Source organism: Aspergillus fumigatus, chromosome 1, assembly GCF_000002655.1.
Source record: "Aspergillus fumigatus Af293 chromosome 1, whole genome shotgun sequence".
Classification (NCBI taxonomy): domain Eukaryota; kingdom Fungi; phylum Ascomycota; class Eurotiomycetes; order Eurotiales; family Aspergillaceae; genus Aspergillus; species Aspergillus fumigatus.
In genome coordinates this window covers 1,553,513-1,576,945 of record NC_007194.1, presented here as the reverse complement: position 1 = coordinate 1,576,945, position 23,433 = coordinate 1,553,513, and the positions used below count along the sequence as shown (strand labels likewise).

The 23,433-nt window shown below is 50.3% G+C and overlaps 10 protein-coding genes across 10 annotated transcripts; 5 read left to right on the top strand and 5 right to left on the bottom strand.

Moving 5' to 3' along the window:
* Positions 1 to 89: 89 nt before the first annotated feature.
* Positions 90 to 2,769, top strand: AFUA_1G05510 (GID4/VID24 family protein; the record flags this gene model as incomplete). The annotated part of the gene is made up of 2 exons (XM_745207.2): positions 90 to 755; positions 961 to 2,769. Exons 1-2 carry the CDS (start codon positions 732 to 734, stop codon positions 2,767 to 2,769), a joined length of 1,833 nt encoding a protein of 610 aa, XP_750300.2. The 5' UTR covers positions 90 to 731.
* Positions 2,770 to 3,329: 560 nt separating this feature from the next.
* AFUA_1G05500 (40S ribosomal protein eS12) lies at positions 3,330 to 4,110 on the bottom strand (the record flags this gene model as incomplete). The annotated part of the gene is made up of 2 exons (XM_745206.2): positions 3,533 to 4,110; positions 3,330 to 3,454 (listed from the first exon to the last, which is right to left on the bottom strand). The coding sequence occupies exons 1-2, from the start codon at positions 3,840 to 3,842 to the stop codon at positions 3,330 to 3,332; spliced, it is 435 nt and encodes a 144-aa protein (XP_750299.1). The 5' UTR covers positions 3,843 to 4,110.
* Positions 4,111 to 4,597: 487 nt separating this feature from the next.
* On the bottom strand, positions 4,598 to 8,440 carry AFUA_1G05490 (putative histone deacetylase complex subunit (Hos4); the record flags this gene model as incomplete). The annotated part of the gene is made up of 2 exons (XM_745205.1): positions 4,598 to 4,834; positions 4,907 to 8,440. 2 exons carry the CDS (start codon positions 8,438 to 8,440, stop codon positions 4,598 to 4,600), a joined length of 3,771 nt encoding a protein of 1,256 aa, XP_750298.1.
* A 2,079-nt stretch (positions 8,441 to 10,519) lies between these two features.
* AFUA_1G05480 (uncharacterized protein) lies at positions 10,520 to 11,740 on the top strand (the record flags this gene model as incomplete). The annotated part of the gene is made up of 1 exon (XM_077803831.1): positions 10,520 to 11,740. One exon carries the CDS (start codon positions 10,520 to 10,522, stop codon positions 11,738 to 11,740), a length of 1,221 nt encoding a protein of 406 aa, XP_077660002.1.
* Positions 11,741 to 12,506: 766 nt separating this feature from the next.
* Positions 12,507 to 13,592, top strand: AFUA_1G05470 (putative 3-oxo-5-alpha-steroid 4-dehydrogenase; the record flags this gene model as incomplete). Its single annotated transcript, XM_745203.1, has 3 exons — positions 12,507 to 12,553; positions 12,646 to 13,133; positions 13,192 to 13,592. 3 exons carry the CDS (start codon positions 12,507 to 12,509, stop codon positions 13,590 to 13,592), a joined length of 936 nt encoding a protein of 311 aa, XP_750296.1.
* A 67-nt stretch (positions 13,593 to 13,659) lies between these two features.
* On the bottom strand, positions 13,660 to 14,540 carry AFUA_1G05460 (uncharacterized protein; the record flags this gene model as incomplete). Its single annotated transcript, XM_745202.1, has 2 exons — positions 13,660 to 14,289; positions 14,436 to 14,540. 2 exons carry the CDS (start codon positions 14,538 to 14,540, stop codon positions 13,660 to 13,662), a joined length of 735 nt encoding a protein of 244 aa, XP_750295.1.
* A 328-nt stretch (positions 14,541 to 14,868) lies between these two features.
* Positions 14,869 to 15,581, top strand: par1 (peptidylprolyl isomerase; the record flags this gene model as incomplete). Its single annotated transcript, XM_745201.2, has 3 exons — positions 14,869 to 15,168; positions 15,268 to 15,370; positions 15,427 to 15,581. The coding sequence occupies exons 1-3, from the start codon at positions 15,037 to 15,039 to the stop codon at positions 15,579 to 15,581; spliced, it is 390 nt and encodes a 129-aa protein (XP_750294.1). The 5' UTR covers positions 14,869 to 15,036.
* A 180-nt stretch (positions 15,582 to 15,761) lies between these two features.
* Positions 15,762 to 17,126, bottom strand: AFUA_1G05440 (UDP-galactose transporter HUT1; the record flags this gene model as incomplete). Its single annotated transcript, XM_745200.2, has 2 exons — positions 15,762 to 16,833; positions 16,897 to 17,126. The coding sequence occupies 2 exons, from the start codon at positions 17,124 to 17,126 to the stop codon at positions 15,762 to 15,764; spliced, it is 1,302 nt and encodes a 433-aa protein (XP_750293.2).
* Positions 17,127 to 17,687: 561 nt separating this feature from the next.
* Positions 17,688 to 18,344, top strand: AFUA_1G05430 (uncharacterized protein; the record flags this gene model as incomplete). The annotated part of the gene is made up of 1 exon (XM_745199.1): positions 17,688 to 18,344. The coding sequence occupies one exon, from the start codon at positions 17,688 to 17,690 to the stop codon at positions 18,342 to 18,344; it is 657 nt and encodes a 218-aa protein (XP_750292.1).
* Positions 18,345 to 18,689: 345 nt separating this feature from the next.
* Positions 18,690 to 23,376, bottom strand: AFUA_1G05420 (uncharacterized protein; the record flags this gene model as incomplete). Its single annotated transcript, XM_077803830.1, has 6 exons — positions 23,139 to 23,376; positions 22,716 to 23,079; positions 20,157 to 22,653; positions 20,009 to 20,095; positions 19,731 to 19,952; positions 18,690 to 19,669 (listed from the first exon to the last, which is right to left on the bottom strand). The coding sequence occupies exons 1-6, from the start codon at positions 23,192 to 23,194 to the stop codon at positions 18,690 to 18,692; spliced, it is 4,206 nt and encodes a 1,401-aa protein (XP_077660001.1). The 5' UTR covers positions 23,195 to 23,376.
* Positions 23,377 to 23,433: the final 57 nt, after the last annotated feature.

Below are 23,433 nucleotides of genomic sequence, written 5' to 3'. Positions count from 1 at the left end.
TGATTTGCTTGGTGGTCCTGGTCACTGTGGTTCATTTCATGGCTGCAGATGAAAATCCCTACGTAGCGATCAGGCTCTCGTCAAGCACTGGGGACAGCATCCAACAGAGGCGATTTAAACATGCGGTGGGGATTCAAGTGTTACAGCATGATTGCATTTTAGAGAAGAATCAGTAGCCTTCAGTATGGTTGAAGATTGAGAAATCTTCATAGAATAATCGATGATTCCTATCCACCAGTATGGAGTACTTTGCTGCAAACCAGCAACAACGTCGACAATTAGGTCACTGGCAACAATCATGCAGCCAGGCATTCCTGCATAATTCGTCATTTCAGTTTTGGGCTATCTGAAGTCTTTCACCTCCAAAGGTACTCCGTACCCAACTGCTAATCGTTACTTGGAGTTATGATGGAAACTGTCGGCTGAGGGGAAATCCGAAAAGGGAAAACGAGGCAAAATACGGAGATTTCCTGATCGCCCTTCACATCAAGTCCCAGTCATTCGTTCCTCAGGTCCATTTAATTCATCGCGATCTATCACTATTTCAAAGCACCTCTTCCTCGCTGTAAACTGCCAGTCATTCCAACATCAAGAGAGGCTCGCATGCCTCGTCCACCTCATCATCCTTCCAATCATCCTCATCGTCTTCCGTTTCCCCGTTCCAGTCTCCGTGCGCAATCCATAGGTCAACGGCAGGTCTGTCAACCTCCACAGGGCTGATCTAGAGGACCATGCCCCCAGAAAATACCCCCTCGGTAAGTGCCTGCGTTTGTTCGAGAGTCTATCAGAGGGTCTATGCCCTGTGCCTCGTCTGCCTGTGACATCTTGCTCCCGATCAACTCCACTATCCTGCACGTGGCACGATTTCATGTCCTGGCCTTCGTTCCTGGGCTGCTTTAGTTTTGACATTTTGCGTCTTCTTTTCGCCATCTGTACTCACTGATTTGCGTTCTCGGACAGCAAGGAAACTCTGCTCGATCTCCCCCGCCTGTATTCGCATCATCTCTCCAACAGTTGAGCGCTGTCTCAACCCCTGTCCTTACTCTCCCAGCGGCCGCCTCGCATGACGCTCATGATGACAACGTGATTTTCCTTCGTTCTCGAGTCCGCTCACCTCACAGGTCTTCTTCCTCAAGTCGGCAACGTCGCCGACGGCACCAAATACTATCCGAGTTCGAGTCTGATCCGATGGAATTGGACGAGTCGACTGGAGTGCGTATGTCCGTGGAAATCAGTCGTCATCCTATAGGGCGTCGACCACGAGAGGAACCGACGAATATGCCGAACTATGAAGGTCGTGTCTCCAACATTCGGTCGCTGTACGGCTGGGCCCCAGGCTCCGACGAGGATGACGAGGATGATTTGGTTTACGAACCCCTGCAGGATCCCAACAGTGCCTCCTCTTGGTTTGGCAGACTCTCGGATCGCAATGCGACGTCGAGGCGCCACGCACGACGCGATGTGACCGGACGAAGCCCCCTTCCAATCCCCGTTGAGCCTTCAGAGAGAAGTAGACACCGAATGGACGACACAACTCTCGCCACGGCCGAAGCTCTGTTGCAGTCGGTTAGACGACAGCCGCGCCTTTCGAGGACGCGGACATTACACAACTATCTTTTGGACCGGGAGCGTACCAGCCAGGATTCAGAAGATGGCAGGGAACGAGCGACTCAGTCCTCGACTTCACGCGCATATCGGTTCATACCCAGTAGTCGAGGGGAATCCAGCCGGATTTCAACTCACGGCGATGTGCGCGCTCGTGCCAACGCTCATCGGCAGCTGCATATGGATCATCCTCCCAGCCCGCGCTTGAAGGAAATTATTACATATCTCGACCGGTTGCGCTATTCGACCTCCTTTGAAGAAAGTCTTTCATCAGCTGCCGCAGGTGGCTTTGCTCAACTCGATTTCTCCTGGGACGAGGATGATTTCATCCTGGATACTACATCAATTGCACCACCGCCGCCATGTTCCTGGCTACGTCCAGGTATGGTTTTTAAAGGCTCACAGATGGCAGCATGCACTCCCAGCTCGATTTTCGCGCACCGTGGGCCAACCTCTCATCCAGCCACCGAACCAGTGATCGTCAATGGCAGCGATAATGGCCGCATTAGTGTTTATACGACAAGCGGGCGACGATACTTGGCCAACAATAATATCCCCAGCTTTGGAATAGGGAAGGATGAGAATTGGCCGGTCAAAGTCACCATTCACAATATCAACTATCAAGAGATGACACTTTCAGGTACAATGGAAGCCTACAACATTCCTGATAAGACTTCGCCATCTCACGATGCACATATTGTCACCTTTCTGGAGGGGGAAATTATAGACTTCAACACTCACACTCTTGAGACGAAAAATTTCAAGTCCGACGCTGAAACCGACAGTACCTACTGGCGCGAGCTGCAACCATTCAAGCACTTAACAGACGACGAGATGACAAGGAACCTTGTGAGTAGGAAATGGATTACCGAAGAACTATCCAAGCGGTGGATTTTGATGCGGTGGAAAGGTGTGTATTTGATCTTTCAACACCTCTCCAATCTGTTTATGGTTTGTGCTGATGACGGTACAGAACGCTGTTTCATCACTCCCACCGACGCCCGCCAGGGCCTCACAATCTCAGGATTCTACTATATCTCTCTTCGTCGAGATACTGGGCACATTGAAGGCCTCTATTACGACCCGGGAAGCTCACCGTATCAGCAGCTGTCACTGAAGCCAGAGACGGAGAAGATGGTTCGTCCTTCTTACGACTTTAGGTAGTTTTGGGTCGGGTGTGCCCCAGAGGCACCTTGCCCCCGACAATTCGCTTTTGATATGCTCTACTTGCTCTTTGGCGCTGGCCGTTGGCTTGGGTGGTTATGTTTTGCTTTCGCATAGCTCTGGAGTTTTCGCTTTGCTCGAAATCCTCGATTTAGGGGACATAGGGAGTTAGTATATACATTTGCCTTTCAGGGGGCTTTCCCGTGCTGGTTTGGCTCGGAATGAGTCTGCGAGTCCGGTGCCTATGGTTGACGGTTACTTGATGTATCTGAATGGACATAGAAGCATCACATCTACGGCTTTCAAGGCTACATCTGATACTCAAGATTCAAGCAGCACTCATTGATCATGAATATTCTTCATTCCATTAGTCCGTTGACCTTAGATAAATGTGAATCCGAAGTGAATGGATCACGTATCGAGGACGGGGAAGAAGAGCCCGAGCCCCAGGCCCATTAGTCACGAAACCAGGAGCTCCCCCTCCCCTTCAAACCACCCCATTTCCGTGCCCATCACACATCACATCCCATCCGCTAAAGCGCATCGCAGCGGCAGTGCATTTATTGCTCAGTCTGGAAGTAGTTGAGGAGGACGGAGCGCTCCTGGGACTCCTCACCCCAGTCCTTGACGACAACGCACGAGCAGTTGACGACCTTGCGGGCGTTACCCTCACGGTCAAGCTGGCCTAGTCACAGAAACAACCATTAGTCCCAGGCCACGTCCGATGTTTCCCGCCACAAAAAGGGATAAGGGGAATACATACAGAGACCGACCCACTCGCCCAGCATCTTTCCATCGGGGACCTTGATGAGGGGGATCTTGTGCTCAGAGCACAGAGCAATGACGAGCTTCTTGTAGGCCTCCTCCTCGCAGCCCTCGTTGAGGACACACATGTGAGCCTGGCGGCGGTCGAGGGCCTTGGCGGCCTCGCGGAGACCACGGGCAAGACCGTCGTGGATCAGAGCAATGCGGAGGACACCCTTCAGAGCATCGAGGACGGACATCTGACCGCCGGCGCCGGCATCAGCGGAAACCTCGACCTCATCGGCAGCGGCAACGGGGGGGTTGGACATGGTCTCTTCTCCGTCCGACTGTTATTATGGTTCATCGTTAGCTCTTGTCTTGGATGGTTTGATGCGGTACGCGCGGACTCGAGTAGCGAAGGACATCATCAGAGCGAAGGTTCCCCTTAAAAGGTTGTGCTTGACCGCAACGTTCCCGACAGAGCATTATGATATCCTCCTTGGTGTTGCCCAAGTTTCCCCTCCGCTCACTTGCGATGGCTTCACTTTCGTCTTTGGATTGCAGAAAATTGCCACATCTGGTTCAGCTCATACGTACCATTTTGATTGGTGGTATTTCTGACGTTTGATATCAAATGTCGGATTATCCTCAAAGAGTGCGTGGAGATGATCAGTTGAGCTGTTGTTTGAGTGTGTGCGGGCGGTAAAAATTTGGGGATCACTTCGCCTATTTTTTGGATTGTGCCCTACCGCCTTAGCGCTTATGCTGTATCCACAATCACGTGACTCATACTCACGGATTTGTGTAGTCCATGAATAAGCAAACTAAACTAAATTAAGTGAAAGACTGGATGTACTACGGCATACTTTCAAGAGGGAAATGCCGAGTATTGAGCGATGAACTCGCATCATGGACTCTATCCAAGGGTCTGTTATCCGAACAAAGAGACATCACACATCACATCTCACGTCACATCAATAGTAAGAGGTATCATAGTCATACAACCGAGGAATCAAGCCATCTGTACATTTAAGGCTATGCTCGATGATCGCCGCGATGAGAGAAAAAGAAAAGCACAAAGGCACTAAACGTATGTACTTGGCCGTGAATGGCCATATCCGTTGGTAAGCCCGGGTATCCCAGTAGGAAATCCATGAATATTATCAAGATGGGCATATTCGGGCCCGTGCCCGTTGGGCTGCGCTGATTCCAGGAGAGGTGCTGCTGTAGACGGCTCCTGGTCAATGTGCATTCTGAGAAATTGAATGTCAAGACCATGAAGATGCGGAACATGAGGGACAAGGTCCATGAAGTCGGAAAGCTGGTTACCATGTCAGTGATTGAACTGATTCTGAGGCACAATGAAGGACGGTCGCAAAGGAAAATGACTTACTTTAACCCAAAATACATGTTCCATGTCAAAGTATTTCGGTCGTGTTTCGCAATCCTTCTGCATGATCTGCCCAAACGAGGAATTCATGAAGTCCATATCATCTCCCTGAACCAGCATCCGACGGGTGACGCGCCACAGATTCTCCCGCTGAGTGGGAGTCGCATTACGCTTCTCCCAACTGGTGTATTGGGACAGCTGGAGATCATTGGTCGCTAATAAAGGTGCCACCAGGTAGTTTGGAACCCATCTCTCGTCAGCGACGCTGGTATCACATGAAGGATCCAGTTGTTTTGTGAATGCAGTAACAACGGGCATGAACCTCTTCAGCCAGGCATGACTCCGCGCTCGCGGGTCATTGGAGCCGATGAGATGAGCAGCAACACGAAGCCGACTAGGAAGTGCAGCGCGACGCCGCTGCTCCTGCTCTTCCTGCTCCCTCCGTAATTTCGCAAGGCGCAGTCTTTCTTGTTCTAGTCTCTTCTGCAGCTCATCCTCGGCTTGCTTGATCCGCCTTTGCTCGGCCTCCTTCCGTTTGCGCTCCTCTTCCTCGGCCCTTTCGCGCGCCACACGGGCAGCTCGTTCTTCCTCTTCCTTTGCCAAGCGAGCCTTCTCCGCTTCAGCTGCAAGACGCTCTTCTTCCGCGATACGCTCTTTTTCGGCCCTTTTCGCCTCTTCCCGGCGCCGTTCTTCAGACTCGGATCTCTTGGCGACAGTCTTCGCATCTTCCATGGGAATATCAGCCAGGTGGCCTACATCCTGCCTTTCTCCCTCTTTCTTCACAGCTCTTGAGTCGGTCGCCGTGTGCGGTGTACTATCAACCTGCTGATCACGCTCGCACTCCAAGGATTGAACTTCAGTTTTCTTCAGCCGAACATCGGCTTTGGAATCCTCCGCTATGCCGTTGCTGTGACTTTTCTTCAATCCACCATTGGAAATGCTTGGCGTCCTGTCTTCAGATAGAACACGTCGTTTCTTTTTCTGGCCTTCGCGTGAGTGGTGGTCAGAATCTGCACCACGAGAACGGGGGCGTTCGGGACTTGCGCTACTGCGTCCGCGTTTCAAGACCACCGGCCCAGTCGGGACTGTCGTAGCTTCGGTAGAAGGATCGATCCGGGATTTAGCAGAGTCTTCAAGGCCTGACAGGGAATCAGAAGATGGTATGCTGGGTCTTCTGCGATCGCGATCCTGTGGAGGGCGCCCTGCAATCAAACGCCTTCTCCTGGGAGCTTCCTCATCTCTGGTAAGCGTTGCTAATGATTTGGACTGAGCGGATTCCACCCGAAACCCATCGGCGTCCGCCGCATTGTCACTGCCCTTGTGGGCTATTCTGGGGCGATTGGTACTGGATCCGGATCTCTCCTTTAAGTGAGTTACACCCTCCCGTTTCTTTTCCTTCGATGTAGCAGCATCTTTGGAAGAGAGCTCTCGGTGGTGACCGGCGCCTGGACTTGCTACGGCCTTCCTGGAAGAAACCGCGGGCGACGGGGAGTGTCTGCGGCCCGGCCGCTTGTTTTCCTTCTCCCTGTCGCGCGGTCGTTTCGGTGAAGAAGCCTCCTGCTTGCGCAGGCGCTTGGCTCTAATGTAATTATCATAGGCCTCTCTCAGCAAATCATATTCCTCCTCCCAGTTGTCAGCTCTCCGTTCTCGCGATAACTCAAAGTAGGTACGATCACGGTAAAGTCGGCGTGTCGGATTGAATTTGGGCTGATCCAGCAGCAAGCGTATGACAGCAAGGTTACCTCGGCCGATCGCCGCAAGCATGGGTGTATTGTAGCCGGGTTTCTGGTTTCCTCCATGAAGTGGCTCAGGATCCGGATCCGCGTCGCCCATCCCAAGCAACAGAGACAGTACCTCATCATGACCGCCCTTGGCTGCAGCTATCATCGACTCGGTGTCGGCTTTTTGCCCAACGTTGAGAATGTTGGCAACTCCCGCAATATCACCTTTTGCAGCAAATGCTTGCAGATTCTCGGGTGTAGCTTTGGTCCAGAGTAGGTCGTTTCGTGTGGCTTCACTTCGCACAGTCTTTCGCCTCGTAGTGGCCCCGAATAGAGGGGGGCTACGAGGTACATTCACCGGGGGGGAATTGCGCGGGCTTGAAGCAGCAACCCTTTTTGAGCTTATCTCCTTATTTGCGGAACCAGAACGCTCTTCGGAACGACGACCCGGCCGGGGATTGGCTTTAGCCTCTGCAAGTACACGGCGGATTTCTGCATAGTCTTCCGAGTCGGATGGGACCAAATCATACGGCTCATCACCTTCCGCGTTGACCGTGCGAGGATTTGCGCCCGCCTCCAGTAAGAGCTTGACGACTTCCAAGTGACCATTTTCGACGGCATCAATTAAAGGAGTATCTTTGTCAATGTTTTTCGTGTCGATGTCACAGCCAGCTTCAAGAAGAAATTTCACAATCGGCGCACACCCTTCGAGGGCAGCAATTTGGAGGGGAGTATTTCCCGCATTGTCGGCCACATTCAAATCTTCCGGGCGTTCTGCATGCCTCGCCATTGCTGCCTCCAGTTCCTGAGCCGCACAGGCACGTGCTAGACGTGTTCGGCCATTTTGGTCACGCTGTTTCTTGTGACCCGTTGGCCTAGCGGGAGATGCTGAAGCGCCGTCGACACCGGCTAATTTCCGGAGTTGAGAGCTGGGTAGAGGAGAGCCACTAGTTGAAGACGAAACCGACAGCCTGTCCTCAGAGCTTTGCCGTTGAAATCCAGTGATGAGTGGAGTAGTAGTCTTCCTTTTTTTTTGCAAGTCACTGCCCCCAAGCTGCGGACCGGAAGCTGTTCGCTTGTGAGCCGACCGAATAGGCGAGACTGAGCGATCGATCGACTCTGGTGGAGGTAGACTGATGCCGTTGATATCCCTTCGCTCTTTGTCGCGGGAGGCGGTTGTGTGGCGGCTAAGTTGAGTCCTGTCCCTCTCACTGTCGACACCATCGCTATGGCTACGCTTTCGTGAGCTGTGGACGTTCTGCCCACCGGGGACAGCCTCCGTGCTATGTGAAGGCAGAGCGGAATGAAGATCATTTAGGGCGGGCTGTAGTTCCTCTGCCTTCTCGATTTTCACATGTGATGGGGAGATGGCTGTTCGATAATGGAGTTCCGGGGAGAATCCACGGTCGCGTTCCGCGATGGATTCATCGATCGATCGGTTTCTCTTCCTAATGTGTGTGTCATCAGGTAGTGCACTGTTCCCCACAGTGTCACTGTTGTCAACTTGAACGTCAAGTCGCCTTGGCTCATGTTGAATATACTTCCGTCTCTTTTCTGGCGACAGCGACTCGCGGCCCGACTGGATGATAGTTTCTGCTTCCGAGTCAGCCTTGGGGCTCGGCGGGCCATCCCCTTCTCCTGACGCAGAATCAACCTCCTTGACGCGAGCATTATCTCCTCTGCGATGGGGCGACGGAGAGACCCTCTTGGAAGACAGTGAACCAGAAGCAGACCGGGGGTTCACCGTGACAGCGGTAGCATTTTGTCCGGCACGCAGGGCAGCTGGCAAGGAGGACACTGCATCAACATCACTCATAGCGGTAGTAATCGATTGCTGGGTGTTCCGATCGTCATTTTCGGAGGCCGTGGCGGACAGAGAATACTCGTAGTAGTCGAAACCACCAGCAGTCGCGCGTGGAAGCTGGTGCTCGACCACGCCTAGCGAAGCGAAAATCCCTGTCTTTCGTAGTTTCTCACGCGGCCGTTCGACCACCGCACTGGACTCGAAGTTACGTATGAGTGAAGACTTTGTTCGGATCCTGGGGAGGAGAGTTGCTGTTGAACCTGAGGTGACGCGGTAGCTAAAGGGGAGGAGAAATACGGCGCTTTCAGAGTTATGTCGAACTTTCTGATACGAAAGAGGGGAGAAATATCAAAGTGTAGTTAAAGAAAAAGAAGAGATGAAGAGACAGATGAGAGTGGGAGACGTTTCAGTGAGACGAAGACGAAGGTGAGGACTGGATGGGTAGGGAGGAGGAATTAGTGGAGATTAAAGGAAGAGAGGGAAGCAGAGGGAGAGAAAGGGAACAAAAGTAAGTCGAGGCAGCGATTCTTTGGGTTAGTGAGTTTTTAGCGGGAGTAGGTAGAGTAGTAGAGAAGTCCCCTTCAAATCGAAAGGACTTATGGACTAGTCAGATTATTTGATAAAGGTGACTAGTTGTCTACTCCGCTCTCCGTACCTATGGTGGCAGTACCTAGTAGATAAACTAACAGGTACCAATGTATGCACGGAGTAGTGGTAGATAATTTAGGTACAGTCGTGTGCTTGCTCAGGTGGGTAAAGAACTGTACAGTACGGAAGTAAGAGGTAGCATCTTGGGGGATTAAGATGGGTCCTCTATTTGGCCACCAGCTGATTTTGGGTTGGGCAGAGGTCACGGGATATTTTGCCTTGGTACGTACATGTTGTATGATGTAGGTAAAATACCGAAAAGTACCGCATTTTGCAATAGAATCACCCTCGAATTCAACTCTTTCTCTGATAATTACTTGACAGAAGCCGCTCCCATTGAATCAAGAGTCAAGTTGATCACACTCCAGGGTGCTATATGTTTTCTGCAATGAATATACATGAGACTCGTCGATCTGTAACAGCCTTCTCTGTGCCTCCTGGGAGTAGGTGCTACCATTTGCTGGACATTCTTGAAACAGCAGTACTCCACAGCATACATTGCCAAGGCAGTGAATCAACTTGCTTGGAAACAATTATATCTTCCACGAATTCACCGTTATCTGCCTGAACAGCGGGGTGCTCGCATCGAACATTTCCTCATACGTCAGACCCCGAGTATGTCCATAATTTTCTTCTATTCTGGAAGTGAGCTGCTATCTAGAAAAAAACCAGCATAGTGTGTCTCATAAACATGGATCCAAACATATCGTAAGAGACTTGTCAGGGAGTCTCACCTTTCCTGCTGCGGAGCACGTAAATTAGGCCCTGTATCAAGCCAATGACTGACAGAGTTGCAACAGAGCCTTTACTATTTCCGGCTTAGTAAAAGCAGGATTGAGTCGACGAGTCTGATTAGGCCCACTTAAACACAAGTGATCTGCTCCCTGTGCAGCCAATTATTTAACAGAATAGCTCAGCTTATCGCCCCACTTTGCCCCTTCCGTTAGCCGTTGCTAGTTTGTGAAGTTGCAACTTGCTGCAAATGGCGAGAGGCGGAGAGGGGGGGGGGCGTCTTGATTCTCAAACTCTGAAAGATGAAGGTGTCATCTCTCGCTTTCGATAGGTACACCTCCCGGCTCGTTTCTCTTACGATAAGATCGAGGCAAGGAATTTGTCTAGTCTCTCAAGTAGCCCACTAATAGTAGAAACTCAATCCTTGATCATGTTCTCCCTATGTATGAAACTAGCTCCCATAGCATGCGGGAGCTCCAGGCAATCCAAATCCAGTTCAGTACTTCAATCTGTCTCATAACTACCCTAGAGTGTACTCCGTAGGTAGCTCCGCTCCCGGTGGGGTTTCAAATCGTATGGCAATTGGTGACAGTAACATGAAACCATGGCAGCCATTAACGTAATCGGTAAGCGAGCGGATCACGCAACCGAGCGGATCACCAAACGTGTTTTGACTTCTATTTCAAAAGCTGCAGTGCTCAGCCAGCCACTATGCCACCAAAAGCGCGTATAAACTCAAAAAATTCAGTTGAGCAGGAGGGAAGGGTCCTACTTGTAGTATCAGCTTTGAAAAATAAGGAAATTCTCAATATTCGTGAAGCTGCGCGTGTCTATAATGTGCCTTATACTACCCTCCAGCGGCGCCTAAAGGGGCATACTTTTCGAGCTGAATTACGCGCAAATGGCCATAAAATGACTCAGAATGAAGAGGATTCACTTATTAGATGGATTCTATCTATGGATCAACGTGGAGCGGCTCCCCGACCGTCCCATGTACGAGAAATGGCGAATATCCTGCTTGCGCAGCGTGGTTCAACTCCTACCCAGACTGTTGGAGAGAAATGGGTATATAACTTCATTAATCAGCATGATGAGATCAAAACCCGATTCTCTAGGCGCTATAACCACCAGCGTGCTAAATGTGAAGACCCAAAGATTATCCTGGAATGGTTTAATCGTGTCCAGATCACAATAATGCAGCATGGGATTACACTGGAAGATATCTACAACTTTGATGAAACTGGCTTTGCAATGGGCTTAGTAGCTACTGCTAAGGTAGTTACAAGAGCTGAGATGCTTAGTCGGCCCTTCCTTATCCAGCCAGGGAACCGCGAATGGGTTACCTCTATAGAGTGTATTAACTCTACTGGCTGGGTGCTTCCACCATGCATTATCTTCAAGGGAAAGGTCCATATTGAGGGCTGGTATCAAGATACAGCCTTACCAGCAGACTGGCGGATCGAGGTCAGTGAGAATGGATGGACGACTGATCAGATTGGATTACGATGGCTTCAAAAAGTCTTTATTCCTGCTACTACCAGTCGTACAACTGGTAGATATCGACTATTAATTCTTGATGGCCATGGGAGCCATCTAACACCACAGTTTGATCAAATCTGCACTGAGAATGATATCATTCCAATCTGCATGCCTGCACATTCATCACATCTCCTCCAGCCTCTAGATGTTGGCTGTTTCTCTCCTCTTAAGCGTGCGTATGGCTGCTTGATTGAGGATAAGATGCGGCTTGGTTTCAACCATATTGACAAGTTTGATTTCCTTGAGGCCTATCCACAAGCTTGTACGGCAATCTTTTCAGCAGATAATATTAAAAGTGGCTTTTCAGCAACTGGATTAATACCACTGAATCCAGATCGGGTGCTCAGTCAGCTTAATATCCAGCTTAGAACACCTACACCACCAGGCAGCTGATCAACTAATTCTGTCCTAAAAACACCTTACAATCTCAAGCAGCTGAAGAAGCAGGAAACTACGCTTAAGAAGCTACTTAGGGAGCGTACATACAGCCCTCCTACCCCTACAAAGGCTGTGCTAGGTCAGATTATCAAGGGGTGTGAGATGGCAATGAATAACGCTGCCCTTCTTGCAAAGGAAAATCATGATCTACGTGCTGCACATGAAAAGCACCTTCAAAAGCAGAAGTGATCTAGGCGGCAGATAGAAACTGCAGTGGGATTATCTATCCAGGAAGGGCAGGAGATCATTCAACGCAGGGATCAGGCTGCTGAAGCTATCCCAACTATCCCTCCAGAGCAGGTAGTAGATACAGAACAACGCCCTCAACGGGCACCCCCACGCTGCAGTGACTGCCATATTCTAGGCCATAGGCGATTGCAATGTCCGCAGCGCAAGAATAACTAGATTTAGTAATAAAATCATGTTTTAGGGGTTCAAAATAGCCTCCAATTTCGGCCGCGGCCAAATTCTATGGTATGGTGATCCGCTCGGTTGCGTGATCCGCTCGCTTACCGATTACGTTAGCTCAGGGCTTTTACAACACTCTGTGAACTACTCCGTAATTGAAAGAAGCTGTCCTTTGATTTCCGCCTTAACCCTTCTTGCGCCTTTCCAGGCTCTCTGCAGCTTCAACATCGGCACCGGCTACACCTGGTCAATAATCCAAAGATGGAGCTTATCAGGAAGCTTGTGGACTTGACGCTTTCCGTCACACACATGGATGTTGTTGATGCTCTTCGAGCTTTCTTTATTTTTGCAGCCTGCACGGTACGGATATCTCGGGTGTGAGATGACGATGTTTACTTTTGCGGTGATGCATCAGTCTAGGCAAGACTCTTCGATGATGGACTAAACCAAAGCAATAACTACCAGATACTGTCGATCAGCCTGCCAGATACACTTCGCGGCCGTTTCGTGACTTATGGTGCTCGTGCAACACCAACAACGGTCGGGTCGAGACCCCTTGCGCCTGCCGATGGCCCGGACAGATCCCGTGTACACCTCGCACTCGATTACCTTGCCTCTCTGAGAGTTCCTCACAGCTACTTCACGCACTTTTATGTTGCCTCTGTGCTTTCTTCGCTCTTTTGGGCGTTCCAGTTGCTATCCAGAGGTTCGGCGTTTCAGGCCATTGCCACAAGAATAAGCCCGCAACACTTGGAGAAGTCGATGTCCATACATCAAGTCTTACTCTGCTGGGCATTGATGTTAATACAAGGAATTCGGCGACTGCATGAGAGTCGCCTCTTTTTCAAGCCATCCTCGTCCAGGATGTGGTTTGTCCATTGGCTTCTAGGGCTCGCCTTTTACCTCACTGCAACGGTCGCCATTTGGATTGAGGGGACAGGTATGCGTCTAAGAATCAGATCCAAGAGATTACTTTCTAACAATCTTCACCCTCCTAGAAACTCTCATGACCCACGAGTTGACTCTCGATGATGTTCAAGTAGCCACCGCTCCTACTCTTCGCACATTCCTCTGCCTTCCATTATTTTTGATCGCCTCGGGTATTCAGCACGATTGCCACCACTACCTCTTCTCGCTTAAGAAGTATACCCTCCCGACTCATCCTATGTTTCAAAGAATCGTATGTCCCCATTACACTGCTGAGTGTGTGATATACCTGTCGTTGGCTCTGTTGGCTGCACCGAATGGCGAGATGGTGAACAAGACACTTTTGTCATGTTTCGCGTTTGTAACGGTGAATTTGGGTGTAACCGCCACAATCAGCAAGCGATGGTACGAGCAGAAGTTCGGGCCGGAGTCTGTCAAGGAAAGATGGAACATGATTCCTGGACTCTTCTAAGCAAATACAGCTTATTCAGTCGAGTTGATACCCGGATCAGAGGACGCTAGAGTCGCCGTCTGCAAGATCACCGTCCGCCTAGGAATTTCATCGTATTTCCCAACTTTGACACCTTGATCACGTCCCGATACGTCAGACTGATCCGAGTCTCCCTCTCATACCAACCACACTCATAACGATCCGGTTCACGCAGCAGATTCCAATTGCAGATGCTCTCAGCACTTAGGTTATCGTCCTTGCGGGTCTCTGCAATACCGTGCAAGAAATCTGTATAGATACTTCGTCTCGTAACCAGGAGGCTCCGCCTCTCCTGCAAGATTCGATACTGGGGCTGCCGAGCGCCACCCACCCCGCTGCTGTTTCCAGCGTTGCTTGAACCGGGCTTTGGATAAAGATCTAGTACAATCGGTGCTCCCAGACTCACGGTCGCAACCAGGGGATAGTATGCGGCTCCATCTTCATGCGGCATGATTCCTTGGCCGGGACAGTATTCGTTCACCAGGACATGGTTTGGAGCGCCGTGAGGAGCGTCTGCGAAAATGTCGAGTGAGTCCAAACGAGGGTTGATGATAGGTGAGACGAGCCATGAGGGCAATGGCGATGCAATTAGTGTATTCGACGTCGTCAGAGCAGATGGCCAAGTTTGAAGACGTCGGCGAGAAAGCTGAGTCCACCGTGGAAGAGGGGCAGTTGTTACCTTCCAACGTTAGCACTGCCTCTTACAAGATATGGTGAGCAGTTAGTAGTAGCATAGAGGGATTGTTGGATCATCACTAGCTCTCTGCCAGCGCCACATAGGTCATTTATTCTATGAAGCTACACGCTTGCGGTCGCCAAACATACCTTCTGTAGTAGCAACTTCTCTTCTTCCTCGGTGATAAAGTCTGCAATGTAGAATGCGTCATCAGGCAAGGACTTGATCCGGGCTGCTTCCAGGTTGAATTCCATTGCAACCTCTCGGCCTATTATTGCCTGAAGATAACACCAGCATCAGTCTCATTGGAACAATGATCGCTCTTCAGTGACAAGTCGTAGCAATAACAGAAGCTCTGATCAACATGCAAAGGAGCTCCGAAGATAGAAAAAGTAGATTTCATCATCGTACCTCAGGTTTTCAAATCAAACACCTCTTGGTGTAAGCGACAATACAAAGACTCCAATGGTACATACCTAAACCATTATCATAGAGTTGTCTGCCTGTCTGCCTCAGGCTGCTAGCCAGACCCCACCAAACCCCACTCTCCAACTCTGGTAATGCATGAGTCTTGACTCTTGAGAAGCATCACTCTCGGCGCGAACCCTAAAGGTACTTCCGGCTATAGCTTCTAGCTAAGTCCAAACTCCAAAGAGCTTCTGTTCCCGCTATATCGATCCCCGGACTCGGGCTGAGCTCACTGCTGCGCCGACGTCCCATCAGCGGAGGTCCGAAGCGTCAACATCAAGGATGGCCCCAAAGAACAACGCCAAAGGAGGTGACAAGAAAGGCAAAGGGAAAGATGCGTCTGAGGGGGACAAGGGGAAGGGAGGAGGAAAGGGTTTGAAGCCCGCTACGTCGATTAATGTCAGACATATTCTTGTACGTAAATCTCTTTCTCTGGAGTATTGCTTTGCACAATTGCACTTCGCCACGGCTATCTTCCATGTATCTACCTCTAGACTAATGCTCGAAAAATAGTGCGAGAAATTCTCGAAAAAGGAAGAAGCACTTGAGAAATTGCGCAACGGGGCCAAATTCGACGACGTCGCAAGGGAGTACTCGGAGGATAAGGCTCGGCAAGGTGCGTCTCTGTTTCTCTCTTTTTCTTTTTTTCTGGTTCGGACCTGATGGCTGTAGGCGGCTCTCTTGGTTGGAAAGTCCGAGGCAGTCTCAACGCGGACTTTGAGAAGGCTGCGTATGAGCTTGAGCCCAGTACGACTGCGAACCCCAAATACGTGGAGGTGAAGACCGGGTTTGGGTACCATATCATCATGGTTGAAGGGAGGAAGTAGCCTCGTCTCCAATGGCCAGTTTACCTTTTAGCAGCTGAGCGTTTTTTTATCAGTACCTCGGATGTGTCATGAGGGATGGAATGCAGAATCTCCTGCATAGCAGTAACACAAACGTATCTATGATGGAATGAAGATCTACTATGTGTGTATATATGTACAATAACGGTCGAACAGACCAGTCTACTCCTTCTTTCCAGTTAATGCCTTCGCCTGTTCTTTGGATTGCTTCTCCCGCTTCTGTACCACGGCTTCGGCCCCGATGCCGCCAAATACAAGGCCAATTCCGAGCCACTGGCCTGCGGACAACGTGTGTCCAAACCAAAACACACTCAACAGCATGGTGAGCATCTTGCGCGTGACGGTCACAGTCACCAGAAGCAAAGATGAGAAGCGAGAAAGCGTATAGAAAATGAAAAGCTGGCCGATGGCTCCGCAGGCGGCAAACCCGAGCACATTCTTCATCACCTCTGGGTGTCGTGAGAGGAAGGAAACGGCGGATGCAAGCTCAGTTTCGGTAGAAGGTGGAATTGGAATGGGAAGAAGAGCATGCAAGGCGCCGGTAGAGGACAAATGGGGCATGACAAGCAAGTAGGTGGTGGTCAGGATTGTTGAAAGGATGTTCTGCGCTACCATCATCTGCGGTCCGGTGAAGCGCGTATAGATTTGCGGTGAGCTAAAGACATGGTCTTGGGTGGTGTTCGTGAGGCCGTCCAGAAGGAGGTTGATGGAAAGGAGGAAGATTCCATACAGAGATGAACCGGACTGGTTTTTCGCTGCCGACGCGGCAACCTTCTTACTGGTTCCAGGGTGGTGGAGGGTGAAAGTTGCGACTCCAAGGGTGACCAGCAAGACAACGCCGTACTTATACAACGGATATGTCTTGCGGAAGATAGTCAAGTGGAGAAACATCACAGGCAGAAGCTTGCACGACTTGGCCAGAATAAATGTCAAATAGTCGATGTGCGCAAGACTGGCATATCCAAAAGGCGACGCCAGGGACGAGGAGATACTGACCAGGAGCAAAGGGAAGAGAATCTTGCGAGTCGGAAAAATGGACGGAACCTTCTTGCCGGCCGGAGTAGAGAAATAGAGGTAGAGGAAGCCAGTGATCGCAGCAAAAGTGGATTGTATGGTGTTGAGAACGATCGAGAAGGTGAAGCGCTCCGTCGGCGGGTTTGGTTCTTCGGCAGTTGGAGGACGGACTGGGAAATTGACCGTTGTGATCGCTTCTTGAAGAACACCCCATGACAGACTTCAAAAGTATTAGAGACTGTATATGGAGAGGATGGTCATGCACTCGAGATAGATCACTTACAATGACGCATAAATACCCAGGACACAAATCGCAAGTTGTATCAATCCCGGAGTCTCCAGGGGAGCTTCAGGCGCTTGTCCTTTTGTCGAGGCAGATCCATTTAGGGTAACAGGCTTCTGGGCGCTGCCATTCTGTTGTGTAGACATTGACTCGGATCCTTCAGGCACAAGGTGCATCAATTCAGAAGAAGTGGCCCGTTGTAGAGGCACTGCCTGTTTTTGACGTGCCATGAGCGTAGTCTGGATATGTATACCCCTCGTACGGAATGACGGAGTAGAATGTGAATGAGAGGCAATGATGCATGCGAAAAATAAGTCAAGATCAGGAATACCTTCGCTTAATATAAGACTCGAGGACACAAATGGAGCTGATGGACCAAAAATGAAAAAAGAATATTGCAGGGAGGCTCACACTCTCATTTCGAAACACAGGCCGTTGATGCCATGTGTTCTGTTCTTCTTTTGCCAAAAACGCGTTGCGCGGAATTTCAGCGCGATCGCCCAAATTTTTCCCTCTCCGCCTGCAAGACTCCATCTTCGCTGGACCCCGCAGGCCAAACAAAACTGATCACTTTCCACATCGAGTATCATTGAGATATGATTATTTGTATCTGAGAGGAAAGATTTCGTCCGTTGAGAGTAAGCAACGACCATCAAGGGCTCATCTCCATATGGAATGCAGCGGCTATCTAAGCCTTCGAAAGTACAGACTGATAAGAGTTGTTATCTAGAATTAAAAACCACCAGACTCTGCTGCAACATCCACACAAGACAAGCTCTTAGCAACTCACTATGCCAACTGTACTCACATCAACACCCCAGGCTCCAGAGCCCTCGGCCCTCACCACCCTCCTAACCTCCACCTCTTCCTCCTCGAACCCTCTATCTGCAACTGCAATCCAAGTCCTCCACAACCTTCAACATCAGCATCTTTGGACCTCTCTCCAAATCCATGACTTGCAGATATCCAATTCCTCCGTCTCACCGTCGTCGACCTCAACATCTACAGACAAGCTTTCCAGCTCACCCTCGTACCTGATCTCCGGCATCCCACCTCACAGAATCTATACGCACCCAGACGAGCAGCTGTTCATGCTCGAGAGGGGTCTTCGCGAGGACGACATCGAGCTGGAACGTATGTTCGTCATACCCACGGCTCACGGGCAATCATGGAGTCTGCGCAAAATGGCTGCCGTGTTCGATGCGCTTCCCGAGGACGAGGACGAGTCGAATGCTCAATCATTAGATGATGCCAAAGCATCCGGCAATAATGCAGAGAAGGCAGCAAAGCTGACAGAGTACTATGAGTACAGACGAAAGGCTCGGGTCACAAAGGAGTGGGGTGGGAAGAGACTTCTCTTGGCCATGGTTGATCGAAGCATGGGTGGGGATGGTACCATGGTGTACTATGTCGTCCAAGAAGGTGCTGTGAAGCCAAGACAGAATTAAATGGGGTTGGGACGACCGTACAACTCCATCGAGATGCACGGGGATATGGGATCTGGCTGGTACCGACCATATCCATGGCTACGCTTGAAATCTCTGTCCTACACGCCAGCAGCACACTGCATCCTAGCATTTTACAAACCATTTGAATACGCTTGAAGCTCGAAATATCAGAGGTATATACCAGCACCGAGCTGGACTACGAACATATACCAGAAATCGCCCACTCGATCAAGTCAATAAGACAAAGATTACCGCCAACATCCGGTCAATTGTAATGGGGTATCGTTCAAAACGTATCGATCGGTCCGGAGTAAACAAAACGAACAAGCAACTCCTATGTACCTTCTAATTACCATATACAATACCGCTCCTCTCAAGCTGCTCCTGTTCCACCTGGCAACTGGTACAATATTTATCGTACCACTGCTGAACGTCACCCGCGAGGTCTGCAAAAACAGTTTGACTTGCTTGGTCAACCTGCGTGTTGAACCCGTCATCCTCCTTATCCTTTCCGAGAAGTTTTTCGACTTGGTGACAGCGTCTCAATTCCTGCCGGAGCCATCGCTCCCACTCGCCTTGAATGACCTCTCTTTCAATGCTGTTCACTACCCGGAGCGCCACTAACAAGTTGTGTCTATACATAGCGAGTCGCTCGCGGGTTTGATGGATCCGCCTGGCTGCACTCCGTGTCACTGAGTCTCGAGGACCTGAGGCGCCAAAGGAAAGGACTGTTCCCTGGTCGCTCACTGTCTGCTGGTAGAATGTAGAGAAACATTTACTCATGTTGTTGCTAGATTGGCCGACAGTAGCGTTAGCAATCACCTCGTCGATATCCCTCATATAGATGGCTTTGCTCATCACATGGTTGGGACCGACCCCAAGACGAGCCATGAAGTTTCCCACGTTCCTCTCATGCCACCAGTCATAAGTGTATCGTGAAGTGAAGAGTCCGTTCATCAAAGCGCTGGAGATTAGCAGCGCCAGAATGACCATGTTTGCATTCGTAGTTTTCCAGGTCCAGCGAAGCAAGGCAAAAGTCCACATGATTATGGACGACACAGCGCTCTCCAGGAAGGAGAGAAGCGTCTCGAGTAAGAGTTGAGTTAAGGTCCTCTGACGCCGAGGCTTTCGAGGTTCAAGTTTCAGAACTGATTCGCTGGACGAAAGTTGAGATGTGTGTTGTTGGCGTCCGATGTGACCGAATATGGTGATGGCCTTTTTTGTTCGGCTATGGAAGCCCAATTTTCGCACTTGATCGCTGACAAGATCAACGAGGTCCAGAGCGTCTTGCTCTAAATCACTCGTTGCTTGCTTCTCGATGATTCCTGGAAATAACTTAGTGATTGTGCAGGACAATAGTCTCGCGATTGCTAATGGACCACTTACTCTGAAGGCCGTGAGGAGACCCAAGCCACTCCACTTTCGTGTATACTGCAAGCTTGCTTTTCCCCTTCGCGACAAATGTAATCACAACCTTGCTCACCAACCTGAATGAGCGCCTAAAGGGAAGGTGCCATGGAGTCCGCTTGTCAGTCACTACGTAGCACAAGTGGTCATTGAGAACATCAATGATTTGGTAATCAGAAATCGTCTTGTCCTGAGTCCGTCCTACGTTAAGGGGACCGTCAGTCACTTGCTAAGAGGCGATGAGTAGAGATACGTACCAAACAAGTCGGTTGTCTCGATATGATATTCAATGTCGCGTCGCAAATGCCGAGATTTGTTTCTGATCCAGGGCCCCTGTTTGATATCTTTCATATCGGTCAGCCAAAGGCTACCCGATCATTCGGGGGTGGGGGTAGAGGGACGAACCTCGGGATCTTCTTTCGTGCAAAAGGAGTTGCCAAACAGCACTCTTGTCACCAAAAAGGATATGGAATATCGCCTTCGGACTAATATCGAATATCTTCTCTGCAGCGAGGCGGAGGTTGCCTTGGGGAACATATTGAACAGGTTGTGTTGGCAACCGGAATTTTGGCGCATTTTTGCCGTGTTTGCCATGCTTTGAATGCGGATCTAAGTCATAGTCGATGTAAATCGGTCGGCGGATATCTTTTTGCTGTCCGGCAGCGAGTTTGTCCTCTTCAATACCATTCTTGTCATCCGAAACGGCCGCATCTTCCCAGCTGTTCAGGCTAGAACTGCGGTTCCTTGTGTCAGTCTCCATTCTGATCAGAGCCTTGAAAATTGCTTCCAACCCCATGGGTTCCACCGAAGTTGAATCTTGGATCAAGAAATTCAGGCGTCTTTGAAGAAGTCTTAGAGGCTCCAGGAATGTTTTTACTGTAATTCGTCCAGGAGTATCCTCACCAAGAGGCGGGATAGTATGAAGAAATAAGAAGTCGCAGTCTCTGCCAGGTGCAGCAGTCACTTCCTTGATGCTTTCCAGCGGGACACCTGTGGTTAGAACTAATCCAAAATAATGACTGTAAAAATATATGTTGCGAGTCGTAGCGTATGCTCTTCCAGGAAATTCTTGCTGATCGTTGGGATTCCATGTGGCTCGGAAGACCATGACCAAAGGCTCCTCTCTTTTGACGTCGGGAAAGAGCAGGCGAAATTGAGCATCCTGAGATCGAAGCTGCTCGGGGTAGTAACTGGGATACTCATGCGAAATACCCAAGATTGCCCTCTGCACCTTTGACGCATCGCCGTCAAGACTTACAGTCTGTCTATGGCGAGGGCCGGACATCTGCTGCCTGGATGCTGAAGTGCCGTTGGTCGAATCGGCGTCAGATGATTGCGGTTGCTTTGACGGATCAATCACCGGAGTTGATGTTCGTTGTCCCACAGAAGCTAGCTCGCCGGCCCTAGCAAGCTGAGCATCACGTTCACGTTCAAGTCGGTTCATGAAACCCCAGTTAGAACTACCCCACAGGTTGGCCATCATACCGCTAGGCATCCCACCTGTCTTGTCGGCTTGCCCCAACCCAATACCTCGTTCATTGCTGACGATTACAGCCACTTTGCTCATACTGGTAGGGGCAGGTGGATTCGCCAAGGTAGAAGGTGCGAGTGTCGTAGGAGGAAGGCTCCGGCTCGTCAGACTGCGACTTCTGTTCCCTTCATCAGTCCCGCCCACAGAGAGACCGTTGCTGTGCCCTAAAGTGCTATGGCTGGAGGAGATCAGGCCTGCGATACCACCACCTGCACCGGGCAGTGATATAGATGGTGGGACAGCATTATTGTTGGACTTGCGGTGAAGATCTAATTTTTGAATGAGTCTGGAAGTATGCTCTCGTGCAGAACTCTCGGGTTCCAACCCAGTCATGCGCCGGGGGCTGCCGAGATCGCTGCTGTTTCGGAAGGCTGATGGCTCCCGCTCTGGAACTGACAACCCTCCGCTACGATCAGATGGTCCATGCTCATCATTTGCGTGCGGCGTGAGCGAGTCAGCCGGATCAGCGGCGAATTCAGGTGCTGGAGGCTGAGAGATTGCAAAGGCTGGATCTTGTATAGTAACCCTTCCGGAAACCGAGATGTCGGTGCTAGTCGGGTTCTCCAGTGCTTTTCGTTTAGCTGCTTCAAAAGCAGCAATCCATTCCGTGAGCTCTTTCTGAGTCTCGGCCTGCAATACTATGGTGTTGCTCTTGGTCTTCACCTCGAAGCAGAATCTTCGTTCCTCCTGGAAAGCAGGCCTTATACTGCACAGTAGCACGCCTATACGCTCGCTTTCTTCAACCCCGCCAGTTCGAGAACCCAGCACGAGGCAACCAAAAATACCGTTCTTTAAAAAAGCCCAACGCCGCAGCCAAACAGTGCGTGTTGGTTTGCCTGACAACGTCCGCAGATAAACCCAGCCTTGTTTCTCGGGCCGTGCTTCCTTGGTCATGTTCAGGTCCGACAGAGGGCGAGACCCTAGATATGGAACGGTGGATACTGAATAATCTTCCAGCTCTCGAGACGGCCTGGCCGCCAGCTCTGCAGCGTCTTCAATATGCTTTCTGGCAGAAAGAAGCTCGCGCTTTGAGAACTTCTCGCTGCCCTCCATTTCATGGATCCAACCCTTTATGCGATCCATCTCTTGGCCCCATTTGGCGAAGGATGCACCATTGTCATTATGAAGAGTCTTAAATTCCCTCCACTGGTCAAAGGAAACTCGGACTAACAGTCGATCAAGAGAGTTTCGTATTTGTGGTGCTTGTACTGAAAAATCCATTGACGCTTTCAGGTAGGCTTTCCGGGCTTCGTGAAGTTGGAAAGCATCTTCCCTCAGGGATGAAGGCTCTTTTGATTTGGACTGTGAAGCATATCGAGATAGAAGGGAATCGTACTGCTTCTGTGCTTGGTCGAGGGTGCGACGGGTCTCCTGTAGCGGGGTAAGATGACGCTACTCATGCTTTCATAAGGGGCCGGGGACACTCAGTTTACCTTGAAACTCCGTAGATCATCGTGGATAAAGGCTCTTATAGGATCCGATATAAGTGACTCCATTTTCTTCGCAGTGGCCATTAGACCATTCCACAGATCTTTTGAGCTCTCACCACACCTGCTCATTGCCTGTAAGGTATAATCATGGTCGAGGGCAGCTTCTGAGACGATGGGAGGGTTCGAAGAATACGCCAGAAAGGCATTCATCACATTTTCTATGGTCGCAAGCTCCGTGACGAGCTTCGAAGCAGCCTTTGCGTAGCCATCCAGCCATCTTTCAAGGTATTCAATTTGCTCGGAGAAATGAAGTGTGGTGGCCCGAAAAGTTGGGGAATCGAGAGCGGCCTCTTTCAATCCAACGGGCCTGTGTCGCGACGTAATCAGGTTAGCATTAGAATGAGGAATGTCATCATCCGCACTTACACCACACTAATGAGCTTCCCAACTTGGGACAATGCGGTCTGCGGCTGGGTCGACATCTAGCGAATATCCCCAGCCATACATTCGATACGGATAGCGGTAATGGTGTGATAGATTGAAAAGTACGACCCCAAATATTGAGAACAATAACTTAAAGGGCCAGTCATATAGGGTAAATACACACGTGAGCAAAAGAAATACTCATGTCGAGAAGAGAGCTCCTGGGACTCTTTCTTCAAGCCATCTGGGGTCAACGGCCCCATCCATGATCTAATTGGCTACGTCAGTGCTCCGTTTT